Source organism: Tupaia chinensis, unplaced genomic scaffold (genome assembly GCF_000334495.1).
Source record: "Tupaia chinensis unplaced genomic scaffold, TupChi_1.0 Scaffold000007_1, whole genome shotgun sequence".
In the NCBI taxonomy this organism is placed as follows: Eukaryota; Metazoa; Chordata; class Mammalia; order Scandentia; family Tupaiidae; genus Tupaia; species Tupaia belangeri.
The window spans coordinates 510,191-528,373 of NW_006159436.1; the positions used below are offsets into that span (position 1 = coordinate 510,191).

The 18,183-nt window shown below is 39.6% G+C and overlaps 1 protein-coding gene across 1 annotated transcript in view; it reads right to left on the minus strand.

The window, feature by feature from the left end:
• Positions 1–3,887: 3,887 nt before the first annotated feature.
• The window catches only part of ZNF782 (zinc finger protein 782), a 47,015-nt gene continuing 32,719 nt past the window's right edge, over positions 3,888–18,183 (minus strand). The window contains exons 5-6 of the mRNA XM_027776075.1: positions 14,303–14,404; positions 3,888–7,095 (exon numbers count right to left, since the gene is read on the minus strand). Of these exons, the coding sequence (XP_027631876.1) occupies positions 5,243–7,095; positions 14,303–14,404 (1,955 nt within the window). The 3' untranslated portion in view covers positions 3,888–5,242. The remainder of the gene's footprint in view (positions 7,096–14,302; positions 14,405–18,183) is intronic.

The window sequence follows — 18,183 nt, forward strand, 5'->3', positions numbered from 1 at the left end:
AGTCTTTTTACAAGCAAAATAAGAAACAGTGATTCTTTAAAAAAATAATAATTAGAATAATAATTATTATTGGGAAAAACATTGAAAAGATATTGAATGATGAAGTGGGGAAATTAATGTCTCTGTATTGACTGACATACATGGCATTCCCTTTTGAAAAAGCAATGTAATATATTGTAAAGTTTTATGTAATCCAATATAATATAAAGTTTATGATGATAATATAAATAAACAAATAAATAATTTTTAAAAGAGCATTTGATACATTTGGTGTACCATTTTTCATTTTTTTAAAAAAAACTTTATTTATTTAAATTTGACAGAGAGAGACAGAGTGAAAAAAACAGGGGGAGAGGGAAAGTGAGAAAGCAAGTCGCCAGGTCCAGGACTTGAACCATGGTCGGCCATGTGGTAGTCCAGCACCCTTAACCACCACGCCACCTCCTGGCACCCCCATTTTTGAGAATCCCCCAATGGGGTGTAATGTTGTAATTCCTTTTCCTCCATTTCTCCATCCTGTCAGGATTTGGGGGTGGGGGGCATGCACACATTCATTGCGTGTCTTTCAAGCCTCTAGAGCTGGGAGTTGAATCACAGTCAGCCACATGGGATCTGGTTCCCAATGCACAGAACTTAAACACAGTCCTACAGGGCTGGCTTCATCCTTTATTTTTTAGGGTATATTTTTACTATATCTTTTTTATGCTTAGATATGTGTCAACACACAAAAAAAATCTGTTACACTTGCCCCAAATCCCAAGAGGAGAATGGAGGAGAAAGGTTTGCAGCATGGCAATTTTTCCTAGGGGTGGGCAGGGGGAGATGGTTTTTTAGAGATAATTTCCCCCATCTGTGGTTACCTTTTTCATTTTTATAATAAAATATTGAAGGGGAACGAGCAGTTAGCCTAAAGGCTATGTCGCTGGACTCCCACATAGTCGACCATGGTTTGCGTCCCGGACCCTGTGGCTTAAAACTCGTGCCGGGTGCAAAAAAAAATAAAAAAAAATAAAATAAAATAAAATAAAATAAAATAAAATAAAATATTGAAAAGCAGAAGCTTTACATTTTAATAATTTCCAACTTTTTTCCTTTTATCTCATGTTTTGTGTTCTAAAAAACACATTCTGCAAAGTATAGTTTCTTTTTTCTAATGAAAATTTTGTATTTTAGCCATTTTGTTTACATTTATGACTCATTTGAATGAATTTTAAAATCTGGTGTGAAGATTAAGGTACATTGGGAACCAGCAGTTAGCGTAATGGCTATGTCGCTGGGCTCCCACGTAGTCAACCGCGGTTCGTGTCCCGGACCCGGTGGCTTGAAACTCACGCTGGGTGCATGTGCGTGCGTGCCCAAGATCCCGAGAGGAGAATGGAGGAGAAGGGATTGCGGCGTGACCATCCTCCCTGGGGGGTGATTTCTCGCTTTCTGTCTCTATGTCTCTCTCTGTCTGTCTAGCGAGCGCACGCGCCCTACAGTGAAAATCTCTCAAAAAAAAAAAAATAAAAGATTAAGGTACATTTAAAATTTAGAAATAGAGGCCAGCAGGTGGTGTGGTGGTGAAGGTGCCAAATTCCCACATGGCTAACCGTTGTTCAATGCTGGGCCTGGAGGCTTGCTTTCTCACTTTCTCTCTCTCTCTCCAGTGAGCACATATGCTCTATAGCAAATTAAAATAACTAAAATAACATATTATTTAATGAAATATTATTTAATTTTATTTATTATTATTTTAATTTGACCAGAGCGAGAGGGAAAGTGAGAAAGCAAGCCACCACATCTGGGATTCAAACTGTGGTTGGCCATGTGAGAGTCCAGCACCCCAACCTCCACACCACCTGCCAGCCCCAATAAATAATTCCTTACAAAAATAAAATTTAAAAATGGAGTTATCGGGACCAGCAAGTGGCATAATGGTTATACTGCTGGACTCTCATGTAGTCAACCATGGTTTGCGTCCTGGACCCGGTGATTTCAAACTCATGCTGGGCATGTAACCTAAAAATCCCAAAAGGATAATGGAAGAAAAGGGGTTGTGGTGTGACCACCACCCGGGGGATGATTTCTTGTTCTCTCTCCTTTCTCTCTGTCTCTCTGGTGAGTGCATGTGCCCTATAGCAAAAATATCTCAAAAAATCAAATTATTTTAGCACCATTTTTGAAAATAAGTATCCTTTTCCCATCAAATGACCATGGAACATTTGTTAAAAAATCAACAGGCAACTTTCAGTTACAGCTCGGAGAAATAAAGGGCAGGAAAGAGCATAGCTTCTTTTTCCTCAGACCAAGAAAGCCAAACAAACAAAAGACTCAAAAAACCAAACCAAACAAAAAATCCATACCAACAACAACAAAAACACAAGCAAAATCATAAAACAGATGGACAGACTTTAATAACTTCTGTTGCAGGACCAGCAGATGGCATAATGGTTGCATCACTGGACTCCCATGTAGTTAACTGTGGTCTGAGTCCCAGACCTGGCGGCTTAAACTCATGCCAGGCGTGTGTGTGCACATGCCCAAAAATCCCCAGAGAAGAATGGAGAAGGGATTGTGGCATGGCCATCCCCCTAGGGGGTGAATTTTTGCTGTCTTTCTCTCTGTATCTCTGGTGAGTACACATGCTCTATAGCAAAAATCTCTAAAAAAATAACTTTTCTTCAATGTATTAGATATGTGAAATCACAGGTTAAAAAACTAACTCAAATCTGGAGAGTTAGGAGGCTGCAAACAATGACCCAAAAAGTTGTGTAACTGAGACGGAGAATACCAAATGACATATGTAACAGTTCATATGGAGATGTTACAACATGCAAGATCAGACAGGTGATTTCTACAGAGAGACGGAAGCTATGCAATATAATGAAATTAAAGTGTTAGGGGGAAGACGTAAATAAAAGAGGTCTTCCAAGGGCTAATTAGTATGCTCAACACTGTTGAGGAAAGGATAAGTGACACTGAAGTTACATGTATTTGTGTGTGTGTGTATGGGGGGGGGTTTGCAATAGGGAACATGCACTCACCGGAGAGACAGAGAGAGAGACATAGAGAGAGGAGGTGAGAGATCATTCCCTGCAATCTCTTTTCTTCTTCTCCTATTGGGATTGTGGGCATGCATGCACGTGCGCCTGGCATGAATTTCAAGCTGCTGGGTCTGGGACCTGAACTGCGATTGGCCATTGTGGGAGTCTAGAGACCCAACCACCATGCTACCTGCTGGCCCCATATGCGTGTGTGCTTTATGTGTACTGAAGACCCCGAGATAATGTGCGAGTATATAGAAAGCAATTGTTTGCTTTTTTTGGAGAAAGGACAGTTTGGTAACAGTGGCCTTTCCTACGCGCAGATGTCAGAAGGCAGCAGAGGAAGGGAATGTGGTATAGAACTCTGAACTTCCACATATTTCCTGCAAAAGGTTTATTTGCTATTAATATACATGTGGCAGATCATAGCTCATGTCAGAGCAATTATTAAGCAAGAGGTACATAATTCTATTAAGACACTGAGTTTCCATACATGTATAAAACGAATACCTGGTAAGTGGCATGCACATAAACATACTCACATAAACAAAAGACAACTCAGAAAATATCCACATACGTATACTTAATGCCATTGTTGAGTTTATGAAATCTATTTTTAAAGCTTTTTTATTCTAGCACTGTATTTGATAAATGTTATGTTAAATGTTTTGATATTACATGTGAACAATAGTTTTGATTTTAAAAAGTTCTTTTAAAAAAAAGATTATTTACTTCATTTATTTTAAATTGACCAGAGAAGGACAGAGTGAGAGGTGGAGAGAGAGGGAGAGAAAGAGAGTGAAAAAGCAAGCCACCAGGTACGGGATTCAAACCATTGTCGGCCATGTGGCGTCCAGCACCCTTAACCACCACACCATCCGCCAGCCCCTTGATAAAATCTTTTGATAAAGACTATAACTTACCTTTCTCAAATTGATAAGTTTTCCCCCCTTGAAGTGACTTTGAAAGACAATAAAATTTGATGATTTCTGAAACTTTCACACATTGAAAATAATCTTTTTTTTGTGTGTGTGAGAGATTTTTCTATATGTGTTGCAATGTTGGAGTTCTTCTCCTGATACTTAGCTGACTGATAAGTAAGAGTTGTGGATAAACTGGTCATTGTGGATAAGTAGATCATTCAGCATGGTGTCACAGGTTTCTCCTATGTGACCTCTGATATGCACTGAGTCCTGTTTCCAGAGAAGTCATATTCATAGGTTTTATCAACTGAGAGTTGGTGCATATACAGCAATATCAAGTACACTAAAACCTGCATCGCCTCAGCAGAGAACAAGTGCATCTCCTTACTGTAAAAAGTCTGCCTACGTACATGGGAGAGAAAACTCCATTCCACAGTCATTCTTTGACCCTGGTACCTACCATCTTGTACTTTTCCATCTTCAGTGTATGAGCACCAAGGTCTCCCTGTAGGTAATCTCTATTCCATTTTGATGAGGGACAGGAGAAAATATGGAGAATCTTAGGGATGTATTTAATGATACTTATTTATCATTGACCCTCCCATTTCACTACCCAGAGGTTAACAATATAATCCCATTTGGATGACAGAGTGACTGAGAAATTTAGACTAGGTGTGGCATGAGGGAGAAAAGGAAATGGTTATTGGAGAACATTTTAACAGTCATTATATGACATACGAGCATTACCACTGTGTGAATCAGACGGAGGGCTGACTTACGGTAGAAGGAATTCCTATATCTTACCTACCTTTTCTATCGTGTTTTAATACAGTGATACACTGGTCTCCATCTTCAATGTATTTTCTGCTGTACTGAGGAAGCTGGCTTTTGACTACAGGTTATGACATACTACATTCTAGGTTTTCTCACTGTGTAATTTATCTGATAACAAATACATTTTGACTGCTTATACACACTTTTCAAATTCATTTTTTTTTCAGAGCCTTCCACAGCATAAATTTTCTGAGGATTGAGTTTGACAGAGTATTTCCCATATTCACTATCTTTATAGTTTGTTTTTTTTCTGGGTTAATTCTCTAATATCCAGTAAGATCTGCACTGTGGCTGTGCAATATATTTCAAAAATATCTGTCCTATAAATTCTGTGATATTTGGTGAAGACTGACATTGTGCAGAAGAAATTTCAATGTCTGCTATATCCTTGTATGTTTTAGGTATTATGTGGTTTGATTCCCAGCTCAGAGTTTTCCCATGTCCTTTACATTTATATACTTAATCCCCTGTGTGGGCTTTTTGATGTTCTCTAAGACTTGATTTCTGGCTAAAAGTTTTCCCACATTTATCACAGTTATAAGGTTTCTCCCCTGTGTGAGTTCTCTGATGCACTCTGAGGTTTGATTTCTGACTGAAGGACTCCCCACACTGATTACAATGATAGGGCTTCTCCCCAGTGTGAGTTCGCTGATGTTTCCTTAGGACCGACTTCTCACTGAAAGCTTTTCCGCATTCATTACATTCATAGGGTTTCTCCCCTGTGTGAGTTCTCTGATGTCCTCTGAGATTTGATTTCTGCCTGAAAGTTTTTCCACACTCATCACATTTATAGGGTTTCTCCCCAGTGTGAGTTCTGTGATGTACTCTGAGATTAGACTTCTGGCTGAAAGCTTCCCCACAATGATTACATGTATAGGGTTTCTCACCTGTGTGAATTCTATGATGTCCTCTGAGCTGTGATTTCTGACCAAAAGCTTTACCGCACTGATTACACTTGTAGGGCTTCTCTCCGGTATGTGTTCTGTGATGTTTTCTTAGGCCTGACTTCAGTTTGAAAGCTTTCCCACACTCATCACATTTATACGGTCTTTCCCCTGTGTGAGTTCTCCGATGATTCCTTAGGCCTGACATATGGCTGAAAGATTTCCCACATTCACTACATTCAAAGGGCTTCTCCCCCGTGTGAGTTCTTTGATGTACTATGAGGATTGACTTGTAGTTGAAGGATTTCCCACATTCACTACATTCAAAGGGTTTCTCCCCGGTGTGAGTTCTCTGATGGATTCGTAGGCCTGACTTTGCACTGAAAGCTTTCTCACATTCATCACATTTATATGGTTTCTCTCCTGTGTGAGTTCTTTGATGTTTTCGTAGGCGTGACTTCTCACTGAATGCTTTCCCACATTCATGACATACATATGGTTTCTCTCCCGTGTGACTCTTCTGAGGCCGAATCAGGCGTGAATTGATACAGCAGGATTTTCTGCATTCGTTACACTCACAGAGTTGTACCCTTATGGGAGGCCTATGATGTACGTTAAACACTGGCTGGTAGTTGAATGTCTCTGCATATGCACTATACTCAGAAGATTTATCTGCTGCATGAGTTTTCTGATACACTGGGATGGTTGAATTACGGTTCAAATTTTTTCCATATTCAAAGTGTTTTGACCCTATGTGAATTCTCTGATGTTCTCTGATGAGTAATTTTTGACTGATAGATATTCCTCCTGTGTCAAGTTTTTGATTAGTCCTACTGAAACTATTTTCATTTTCATTAAGAGTCACACAGTGACTCTTCTTTTCTGGATGAATATTCTTTGAGACAATGAAGTTTGATTTATCATATTGATTATCCCCAAATTTATTCAGTTTATACAATTTCAGTTTTTGGTGGGCACTCTTAGATGTAATGAGGGTAGCCTTTTCAAGGAGAGCTTTTCCACTTTCATTACATTCACAAGGACGCCCCATCTGAGCCATCTGATGCTGAATAAGTTCTTCCTTATGACTGAGGGTTTTCATATGTTTACCATAACCATAAGATTTCTCTTCAATATTGGTGCTGCCATCCTTGATACTGAGGAGCCATTCCTCACGTAAGTTAAGCTCAGGAGTCTTTTCTCTCGAACACTGACAATGTGGGGCAAATGGGCTGAGACCCAGAGAGGATGTCCCTGCAGTGTCACATTTACAGGGCATCCTTCTTGAAGGAAAAATGTCCAGTCTGCTTGTTTTCTCTGAAATTTCTTGGTCAGTAGTCAATGATTTTTTGGTGAATAAAAAATGCCATAAATGTTTGTTTTGATATTCTGGACTCTTCTCTGAGAGTTTATCAAGTGAGGAGTCTCCTAAAAATGAGAAAATTAAAAATTATTTATAAAACTTAACACTTCTTATGGTGTGGGATGGTGATCTCTCTCTCTCTATCATCTATCTATCTATCTATCTATATCATATTATATATTTGATTCCTTAGATTCTGGCTAATTTTCACAATAGTAAGGTACTACCAAGTCTGTATTCCCTTTTTAAAAGCTTCCTTTTCAATAGAAAGAGAGAAAACTAAAGATGAACATACACATGTATTAAGCAACCTAAAATATAATTTTCAAAATTGAGTGAAGAAGAGTATATAAAGGCAAGAACAATTAAGAATGAAGTATATTGGGCTAGCAGGTGGCCTGGTGGTTAAGGCACTCTACTCCTACGTGGCCAGCTGTGGTTTGAGTCCTGGACCTGGTGGCTTGCTTTCTCAACTCTCTTTCTCTGTCTCTCTCTGGTGAGTACATGTGCCCTATAGCAAAAATTTAAAAATAATATTAAAAAATACTCTTAACAACAACAACAAAAGAAATATATTTAAGAGAGTTGGACTCTGGGAAGAGGAAAATAAGAAAATGAGATTCATTCAACAAAGAAGATCAGCACTAAGTTTAATAGATCAACAACAACCAAAAAAAAAAATCAGTGGAAATTAGTAGATTTATCTGGGATGTGGTTTGCATTAAAAAAGTATCACTACAGGGACCAGTAGGTGGCATAATGGTTAAGTCACTGAACTCCCATGTAGTCGACCATGGTTCAAGTCCTGGACCCAGTGGTTTAAAACTCACGCCAGGTATGTGTGTGTGCATGCCCAAGATCCTGAGAAGAGAATGGAGAAGAAGGGATTGTGGTGTGGCCATCCCTCCTAGAGGGGTGATTTCTCACTTTCTGTCTCTTTGGTGAGTGCACATGCCCTATTGCAAAAATCTCTCTCTAAAAAAAAAAAAATCACTACAGTCTATATTCTTATTCAGTCCAAATACAAATATAGTACAAAGGTAGAATAATTATTAGCCTACATGATTCCAGGTCGTGCTCCTTTTTTTCCTACTTTATACATCTATATCAAAATGAATTTATGATGGCAACAGTTTCTTCATGTTGAAAAGAACAGTCCTATAGGCCATGTATTAATTCTCTTTGTAGTATCATCAAGAAACACAAATGTTTAAGGGGAAGAGTACAACTAATGGGAATTAATGTTATTCTCCCACCTAGACTGAATGCCTGCTCTACTCTGATCCTGGCACCTAATCTTATAAGGGTCATTCAACAGTAAATCTCTTCAGGCCATCAAATTTTAACTTCCCTCCTTTCAAATAGTTCCTTCATTTTCCCAAAATGAGTCTGGCCCTAGTTCAATGGTTAAGTCTTCTTTCAATCCACTTCTTAATGTATGTAGTTATGAATGCTTCTGAAGAAACTTAAGGAACATTTATTTCAATCTGGGCCTAGAAATTTTATATGAGTACTTCATCTTCACTTGTCATAATATTCTTGTTTCTGTTTGACTGCTATTTCCCTACTGCCACCCAAGTTCTATGTAAAAAATGTCAAGCCAATGCTAAAAGTATCCAAAGCCCATGAATAGACTATCCTAGGGTTCCAACAGAAGATTTAAGAGTTGTGATTCAGGAAAAGAAAGTTTTATACTAACAGCATACTCACTATGTGTATTAGCTACCCTTCCGCTCATGCATAGTATTTTTCTGCTCTACTCTTGACAAGCTATTGGTCCCTAAATAAATTAAATAGCTCATTTGCAGCAATAACCTTATTCTCACATTGTTTCTCTAAATCATCCTGTATTCTGGCATTAGAACTATGTGAACTCTGGAAGCTATTTCCCAAATAGTTAAGAAAAAAACAAAAAGAAAAAGAAAAAAGAAAGATTTCTTCTATCTTCCTACAAATTTAAGCAACATTTAAAATGTGCAAGTAGTTATTGCCTGTATTTATTTTTCATTTTAACAAGGGATACATAGAGGAGACTCATAATTTTTTTAAGTAAATTACTATCACCAAAATCAAGAAACATTAAAATTGATGGCAAAGGCATTGTTTTATCTATTTATTTTTATCTATTAATATTTTTTTTGAGAGAGATTTTTGCTATAGGGTGTATGTGCTTGCCAGAGAGACAGAGATAGAGAGAGAGAAAAAGTGAGAAATCTCGCCCAAGGGGAGATGGCCACGCCACAATCCCTTCTCCTACAGTCTCCTCTCAGGATTTTGGGTAGGCACACATACATGCCCGGTGTGAATTTTAAGCTGCCAGGTCTGGGACTCAAACCATAGTCAACTACGTGGGAGTCCAGCAATGTTACCACTATGCCATCTGCTGGTCCCAGCAAAGGCATTGTTAAATGGGCATTTTCTTTTCCTTTGTTGTGCCTAAAATAACCTTTTAATTGATAGCACTTTATATGACATTAAAAAATATTTGGAAAGTTTTTAGGGTTTATTTTATTCATGTTAAGGAATACATGTGCTCATGTGTGTGTGAGAGAGAATGACAGAGAGACAGACATGTCTCCTTGGCATCATCTTGACATGCTCCAGTCCCCTTCTGCCAGCCCTTGAGCGCTCAGAATCGTGTGCAAGCACACGCCCGTGACGGCAGGTCAGTCTGGGATCTGAACCTACAGCTGACTCTGTGGCTGCCAGCATTGCAGGTCAGTACAGTACACTGTATGCTGTGTGCTGCGGAGGCTGGGTCAGACATACCTTCCGCGGCTTTACTCTCCTGATGTACTTTGCACATCTCTGTGAAATAAACTGTCAGCGGCTCCTAAAAAGCACTGTGCTTTGGAATTACTACAGCGCTCTTGTACACAGGGTTCAGAATTAGTACTGGTTTATACCTGATGATTCAAAAGTTCCAAAAGTTTGACTTGAGTATTTGCATTTATGGATGATGTATTCTGAGTCAATCATTATGAAAGCTGTCTCCCAAGTTAACTTATAATGCTGTTAAAAAGTACTTATTATATCTTACACACCAAAGTATGTGAAAATAAAATAGAGATTTTTTTTTTTTAATTTGCTATAGGGACATGCACTTGCTGCAGAAAAGAAAGAGAGTAAAAGAGAGAGAAAGCACCTCCCAGGAGAGATGGCCTTCTCTTCCATTCTCCTTTCGGGATTCTGGGTGTGCACATTCATGTACCCAGAATGTTTCTCAGGTTGCCAGGTCCAGGACTCAAACTGCAGAGCTGGCCAGGTGGGTTCCAGCTGCCTTGCCATGAGATGGCCTGAGATTCTTTTTTTTTTTTTTTTCTGTAGATTACAGTCCGGGTGAGAAAAGAGCTCATTCACTAACCGTAAGGCTTCTGACAGTCTCATTTTCTATTGATACATCCATCAAGTAGATGACCGTTTACAAAAGGAAAAGATAAGGTATGGGAGAAAGTATTCCAAGATTATGGAGTAGAAATTAGAGCAATAATTTAAAATGAGTAATAGGGCCCACCAAGGTGCAGTGGTTAAGCACTGTGCAGAGGGAGCTGGATCCCACATGGCCGACTGTGGCTTGAATCCTAGTCCTGGTGGGGACACACGGGGTATATGTGCAGTCATACCCAGGATCCCGATGGTATGGAGAAATGAAGGAAGAAACATTGCGAATAAATAAAGTTAAATAAAATAATTTAAAAAAAGGGGTGGGGGGCCGGCAAGTGGCCTGGTGGTTAAGGTCACTGGACACCCACATGTACAATCACGGTTTGAGCCCCAGACCTGGCGGCTTGCCTTCTCACTTTCTCTCTCTCTGGCTCTGTCCCTCTCTGGTCAACTTAAAATAAATAAATGAATAAATAAAGTTAAAATAAAATAATTAAAAAAAAAAGCATTGCAGCAAGACCAGGCTTCATTGGGGGTGTTTTTTCTCTCTCTGGTATATGCACATGCCCTCTAAAACTAAAAAAAAAAAATAGAGCTTTTATTTCATTTTTTAACCTGAGGTTGGCTATTTTCTTTATTTTAATTTCAAGAACTCCTTTTTGCAGGTATATATATATATATATATATATACATATATGTATATATATGTGTGTGTGTATATATATATATGTTTAGATAGATATGTATTTTTTTTTTTTAATTAAAATTTGTTTTAGTTTTGCTAGATGATTCATGCACTCGCCAGAGGGGGAGAGAGAGGGAGAAAGTGAGAAATCACCTCTCAGTGGGAATGGCCACATGGCAATCTCTTTTCTTCCAGTCTTCTCTAGGAATTTTGGGTGCACATGCACACAAACCCAGGGTGGTTTTCTTTTCTTTTCCTTTTTTTTTTGGAGAGGTTTTTGCTATAGGGCGCGTGCGCTCACCAGAAAGACAGAGAGAGACAGAGAGACAGAAAGCAAGAAATTACCCCCCAGGGGGATGGCCACTCTGCAATCCATTCTCTTCCATTCTCTTCTTGGGATCTTGGGCACACATGCACATGCACCCAGCGTGAGTTTAAGCCACTGGGTCCAGGACTCGAACTGCAGTTGATTACATGGGAGTCCAACGACATAGCCACTATACCAACTGTTGGTCCCATCCTAGGGTGGTTTTCAAGCCGCTGGATCCGGGACTCAAAATGCGGAGTTGGCTGTGTGGGATCCAATCCAATACCTGAATTTGTATGTCACCTGCCGAGTTTGTATTTTTATTAGTTTTATTATATCTTTTGCTATGATTAGTTTTCTTTGAAAATTTTCTTTTATCCCCAAATGCCAGAAGGTGTGTGTGCTTGCCAGAGAACAAGAAAGAAACAGAGAAAACATCCCTCCATGGAATGTGGTCACACTACAATCCTTTTGCCTCCATGTCTCCACTCTGTCGGGATTTTGGTCATGAATGCACATAGGCCAAGTTTGTTTTTCATGGCATTTAGCAACAGACCTTGAACTGTGGTAGGCCATATGGGATCCAGCTCAGTTGACCCTGTGCTACACAGCTGGCCTGAAATTTTTATCGTTTTTAAAAATAAGTATATGAGACTAAAGGCTTTTCACTAAGTGCTGCTTTGTATATAATCCAAAGGTTCTAATACTCATTTATCATTTAAAAATTTTTCTAGATAATGGACAACTTTGATAGACTCTTTGATCTAGTATGTTTTAAAGCTATACAGTTATGTGCTACAAAATGTCATTTTGGTCATGGATGGGCCACATATATGAAGGTGTGTCAACAGGCTACAGCATATAGCCTGGGTGTAAAATAGGCTATTCCAGCGAGGTTGTGGAAGCATATCCTATCACCTAGCCACACACAGCTCAGAACTAGCCCTGTCGTTATCAGAAGCATGCCTGTATATTCAGTTTTGAATTCAAGACAAAGACATTTTAACATTTCTCATATTGTTTGGAATTTAAAGTTTTGTCAAACAATAATATCACTACGTTATGGAGTTTACTGATGCTTGCCTAAAATACTTTTACATTTTGTCAGGGATCCAAGGTTATTTAAAAAGTTATTTTTTTTTTAAGTAGAGTTTTGAAGGACACATTAGATTCACTTTATAAAGTACGTTGTTTATAACTTCTGGAGCAGGGGTCAGTAAACTTTTTCAGTAAAGGACCAGAGACTAAATGTTTTATGCTGTATTGGTCACAAGGTTTCTGTTGCAACTACTCAACTTTGCCTCCTAGCATAAACAAATAGACAAATGGATGAATTGTGGTCTAATCAATATTTCTTTACTAAAATAGGCAGCAGGTTGAGACCAGCTGTCGGCATAATGGCTATGTCACTGAACACCCACGTAGTTGACCACAGTTCAAGTTTTGGATTTAGAGGCTTAAAACTCATGCTGGGCGCATGTGGGGATGTGCCCAAAATCCCGAGAGGAGAATGGAGGAGAATGCCATGTGGCCATCCCCCCTGGAGGAGTGATTTCTCACTTTCTGTTTCACTGTTTTTCTCTGTCTTTCCGGTAAGTGCATGTACCCTATAGAAAAAAAAAAAAAGGCAGCACATGAGAGTTCGCCGAAGGCTTGCAGCTTTCTGAGCACCATTTTGGAGTTTCAGTTGCTGTCCACTGGCTATGGCATGAAATTAGAGAGGCATAGTAAGGTGTACTATATCTAGATGTTCCTATTTCTCCTTACAACTCGAACAGTTTTTAAATAAAACTTGATCATTATTTATTTGGTATATAAACATTCAGAACTTTTATATATCCTTTAAAATTGTTTTTAGCATTAACAAAATATCCTTTTTTTTCCATCTCTTTCCATCCTGAATTGAATCCTAAGTATCAGATAAGTAAATACTGAATTAGTTGTATGTTTGTTACCTTAAGCAATCATAAGTATATCTCTTTGAGAAACCAGTAGGTGGCATAATGGCTAGGTCTCTGGACTCGTATATCTCTTTGAGAAACCAGCAGGTGGTGTAATGGCTATGTCGCTGGACTCCTATGTAGTTGACCATGGTTCGAGTCCTGGAGCTGGTAGCTTAAACTCACACAGAGTGTGTATGTGTGCGTGACCAAGATCCTGAGAGAAGAATAGAGGAGAAGGGATTGTGGCATGGCCATCCCCCCTGGGGAGTGATTTCTCACTTTCTGTCTCTCTGTCTCTTTCTGTCTTTCTGACAAGTACACGTGCCCTACAGTAAAAAACCTGCCTGACAGCATTTTCTCGTAAGATGTGAATTTAATACATTTATATTAGTTGATATGGCAAAAATGTTCTATAGATTTTGCCATGGGTTTGCATAACTTTCATGAAGAAAAGAGCTGGCACAGTAGGCCCATGGCTGTTACCCTTACAAAGGCCTACTTGCCGGTAGCCCTGGTTGGCATCTGGGAACTCAGACTTCAGGAGGCTTCCCTAGATTCCCAGAACTGCTAAGAGTGGATCACTGTGCTGAAACTCTAGAAATGATGTGTGTGCTGAGTCTTGCTTTCCATCTGAAAGTCTGGTAAATGCTAGACAGAGGGAGCCCATGTGAGCAGTCGACAACATAAATCTAGGCTCTAGTGAACTTCTGGGTAGACAACATTTCAAACATGTTGTCACAGTTTGCTGCTAGGGGACCCAAGCATGTCCTGTATGAACTCCTGGGAGCTTATGTTTGCTTTCCTCTGGACTTTGCTTATGCATCTCTTCTCCTTGCTAACTTTTCTTTGTATTCTTTCACGGTAACTTTTAGTCATGAATTATAACTGTATGCGGAGGTGTGTGAGTCCTCCTAGTAAATCAGTGAAACTTCTGCCAGAGCTCAATAACTCACCAGGGGGACTCTTGCTTAGAAAGTTGTTTTCTTTCCTTGATAACCATGGATCTTCTCCTTGTTCCAATGTGAATATCAGTTCTGGTTTAGTAAAGCAGTATCCTGTAAAGGGGAAATAATTCAGAACTTGAGTTACCTGAATAGATCTCTCTGTTCTTGAATGTGAAGAGAGGTACAGCTTTAGAAGTGGTATACTGAAGGTGTTCACTGTATCTCGTTTGGAGAAGTGCCCACAAAAACCATTTTCTTATGCTCATAAATGATCAGTCTCATTGAACCCTTGAATTACAAGCCTCAACATTAAATTCTAAAATTGTCACCAGTAGCATGGTGGTGAATGTGGCTGGATCTACATGGCCGACTACACAGTTCAAGTCCCAGACCTGGCAGCTTGAAAAACACACCGGGTACTCAAACTCCTGAGAGGAGAATGGAGAAGAAGGGACTGTGGTGTGACCATCTGCTAGAGTGGCTGCTTTCTCACTAGACCTCCCATCTCTCTCCAGCAAGTGCACACAATCTCTAGCAAATTAAAGGGAAAAAATTATCAATAAATGATGTCATTATAAGAAAAGTTAAAAGAAAATTTTCAGACAGAAGAAAAATGGTATTAGTAAAAATTTGAACTTATACAAATATTTTATAAAGCACGCCATCACCTGGAAGCAAGATAAATAGAAAATATATCTTTATCGATTTTATATTTTCTTTAAGTGGTAACTTATCTTCTGAAACAGCAACTACCATGTATTGTGATGCTTACTATATATCTAAATAAAACATATGACCACCACAGCACAAAAAGAATGTTATTATAAGGTGTTTACACTATATATGAACTAATAAATCATTTGAAGGTAGAGTGTGACAAGCTAGTGATTATATATTGTAAATGCTACAGTAACTACTGGGTTACTGGAAAAATCATGACATATTTTTTTTCCTATGCAAAAATGTGTCATGACTTTCCTGATCTAATACATGCATGCACAGGCACAGCTAATAAACTATGAGGTAGAAAAAATGGACTTATTAAAAATACACGATCCAGGGACCAGCACATGGTGCAGCTGTTACACTGCTGGACTCCCACATGGCAGATCATGGTTTGAATCCTGGACCTGGTGGTTTGAAACTCACACTGGATGTGTACCCAAGATCTGGGGAGGAGAATGGAGAAGGGACTGTGGCATGGCCATTATCCTTGAGGGGTGATTTCTTACTTTCCCTCTCACAGTGTGTTTGTCTGTCTTTCTCTCCAGTGAGTGTACATGCCCTAAGGCAAAAGCCTCCATAAAACAGCAACAACAACAACAACAACAACAAACCCACGATCCAAATAGGGCAGCAAAAGTGGAAAAAAGGGAAAAAAATCCACAAAAGAAAAGTTATTAGTGGGACCAGAAGATGGCATAATGGTTACATCGCTGGACTTCCATGTAGTTGATTGAGGTCTGAGTTCTGGACCCGGCAGCTTAAAACTCCCACAGGGCATGGTGCGTACATGCCCAAGATCCTGGGAGGAGAATGAAGGAGAAGAGATTGCAGTGTGGCCATTTCCCTGGGGGTGGGGGGAAGGTTTCTTGCTTTCTGTCTCTCTGTTTCTCTCTGTCTCTCCAGTGAGCACATGTGCCCTACAGTAAAAATCTCTTAAAAAAATGAAATAAATAAAAAATAAAAAAAGAGTTATTAGCAAATAGTCATCTGGTACATCTAAACCCAACCACATCAATTATAACAATAAACATAAGTGGTCTAATCATTGCAACAAAAAGGCAGAGATGACAGATTGGCTATAAAACAAGATTTGTCTTAGTTCATTTTTTAAATCCATGTAGGTTGTTAAAACAAATATAAACTGGGTGGTTTATAAACAACATAAATCAATTTCTTACAGTTCTGGAGGCTTGAAAGTTCATGATCAATGGGACCAGCAGTTAGCGTAATGGCTATGTCTCTGGACTCCCACGTAGTCGACCGCGGTTTGCGTCCCAGACCCGGTGGCTTAAAACTCATGCCGGGCGCGTGTGTGTGCATGCCCAAGATCCTGAGAGGAGAACGGAGGAGAAGGGATTGCAGCGTGGCCATCCCCCCTGAGGAGTGATTTCTCGCTTTCTATCTCTCTATCTCTCTCTGTCTGTCTGGCGAGCACATGAGCCCTATACCAAAACCTCTCCAAAAAAAAGAAAGTTCATGATCAATGTGCAATCATAATTAGGTTCTGGGAAGAACCTTCTTTGGGGCTGCAGATTGCTGACTTCTTACTGTATCCTCATATGGAAAAAGGGGAAGGGATCTCTCTTAGGCCTTATTTATTTTATTTTTCTCTTTTCTAAAGTTTATTTCTTTCAAGAGATGGAGAAAGAGAAAGACAAACATCCCCAACAGGATTTCACGTTGTGATCCTCCCCCTGCAACCTTCTCAGTCAGTCAGGATCATGCGTGTGCATGCCTAATATATAAAAGTTGACCAGAGGGAACCAGCAGTTAGCGTAATGGCTGTGTCGCTGGACTCCCATGTAGCCGACCGCGGTTCACATCCCAGACCCTGTGGCTTAAAACTCACGCCGGGCGTGTGTGCGTGCGTGCCCAAGTTCCTGAGAGGCGAATGGAGGAGAAGGGATTGCGGCGTGACCATCCTCCCTGGGGGGTGATTTATCACTTTCTGTCTCTATGTCTCTCTCTGTCTGTCTGGCGAGCGCACACACCCTATAGTGAAAACCTCTCAAAAAAAAAAAAAAGTTGACCAGAGAACTGCACCTATGACCTTCCATATGGCTCCAGCTTCACTTGGGCAGCATGTAACTGTTGTGCCACCAAGGCAGTCTATAAGGTCACATTTCTTCCCTCCTTCCTCCCTTTGAGAGAGAGAAAGAGGAAAAAGAACTCTTAACATGGTCTTATGTCATGATCCTTCCCCAACAAGTCTTGGTAGTCAGTTGGGATCACAGCATGAGTGCATGCACCTGGCATATACAGGCTGACTGGGGAACCAGATCCTGATCCTCCATATGGCTTTCAGCACTACAGAGCTCCATGAGCTGTGCCATAACAGCCTCAGGCCTCTTGTATGTGGGCACTAATCTCATCCATGAGGGCTCTACCCTCATGACCTAATCACATCCCAAGGGCTCCACCTCCCAACACCATCCCTTGGGTGTTGATATTTCAACATAAATATTTTAGGGTAGGGTCAGCAGATGGAATAGTGGTTACGTTGCTGAAGTCCCACATGGCTGACTGCGGTTTGAGTCTTGGATTCAGTGGCTTGAAAATCTCCATGTGTGTCTAAGATCCCAGGGAGAGAATGTAGGAGAAGCGATGTGGAATGGCCATCCCTCTGGGGAGTTATTTCTCACTTTCCCTCTCACTGTCTAGGTCTCTCTCTGGTGAGTGCACACGCTCTAAGCAAAAACTCTAAAAAAAATTTAGGATGGATAAGAACATTTATACCATAGTATTGTACCAACTCTTTGAGGTCTACAAAAAAAAGACTACTTTAAATAGAAGGACAAAGATAAGTATAAGCAAAAGAACAAAAAAATTACTAGCAAACATAATAAAACTAAAGTTTGAATGACTATATTAATATCAAACTAAAAAGCAAAGAAAGGAATACTGTCTGGGATAATGAGAAATACTACATAATGAGAAAGAAACTAATTTATCAAGACAACATAATGGTTTTCCAGCTCATAACAATTCTACATACAAGAAGCAAATTCTGATGAAAGAATAACCAAGTCCACAATTACAGTTGGACAGTAACAATCCTCTCTGAATATTATTTATTTATTTATTTATTTATTTTTGGCGAGGTTTTTGCTATAGGGCGTGTGTGCTTGCCAGAAAGAGAGAGACATAGAGACAGGAAGCAAGAA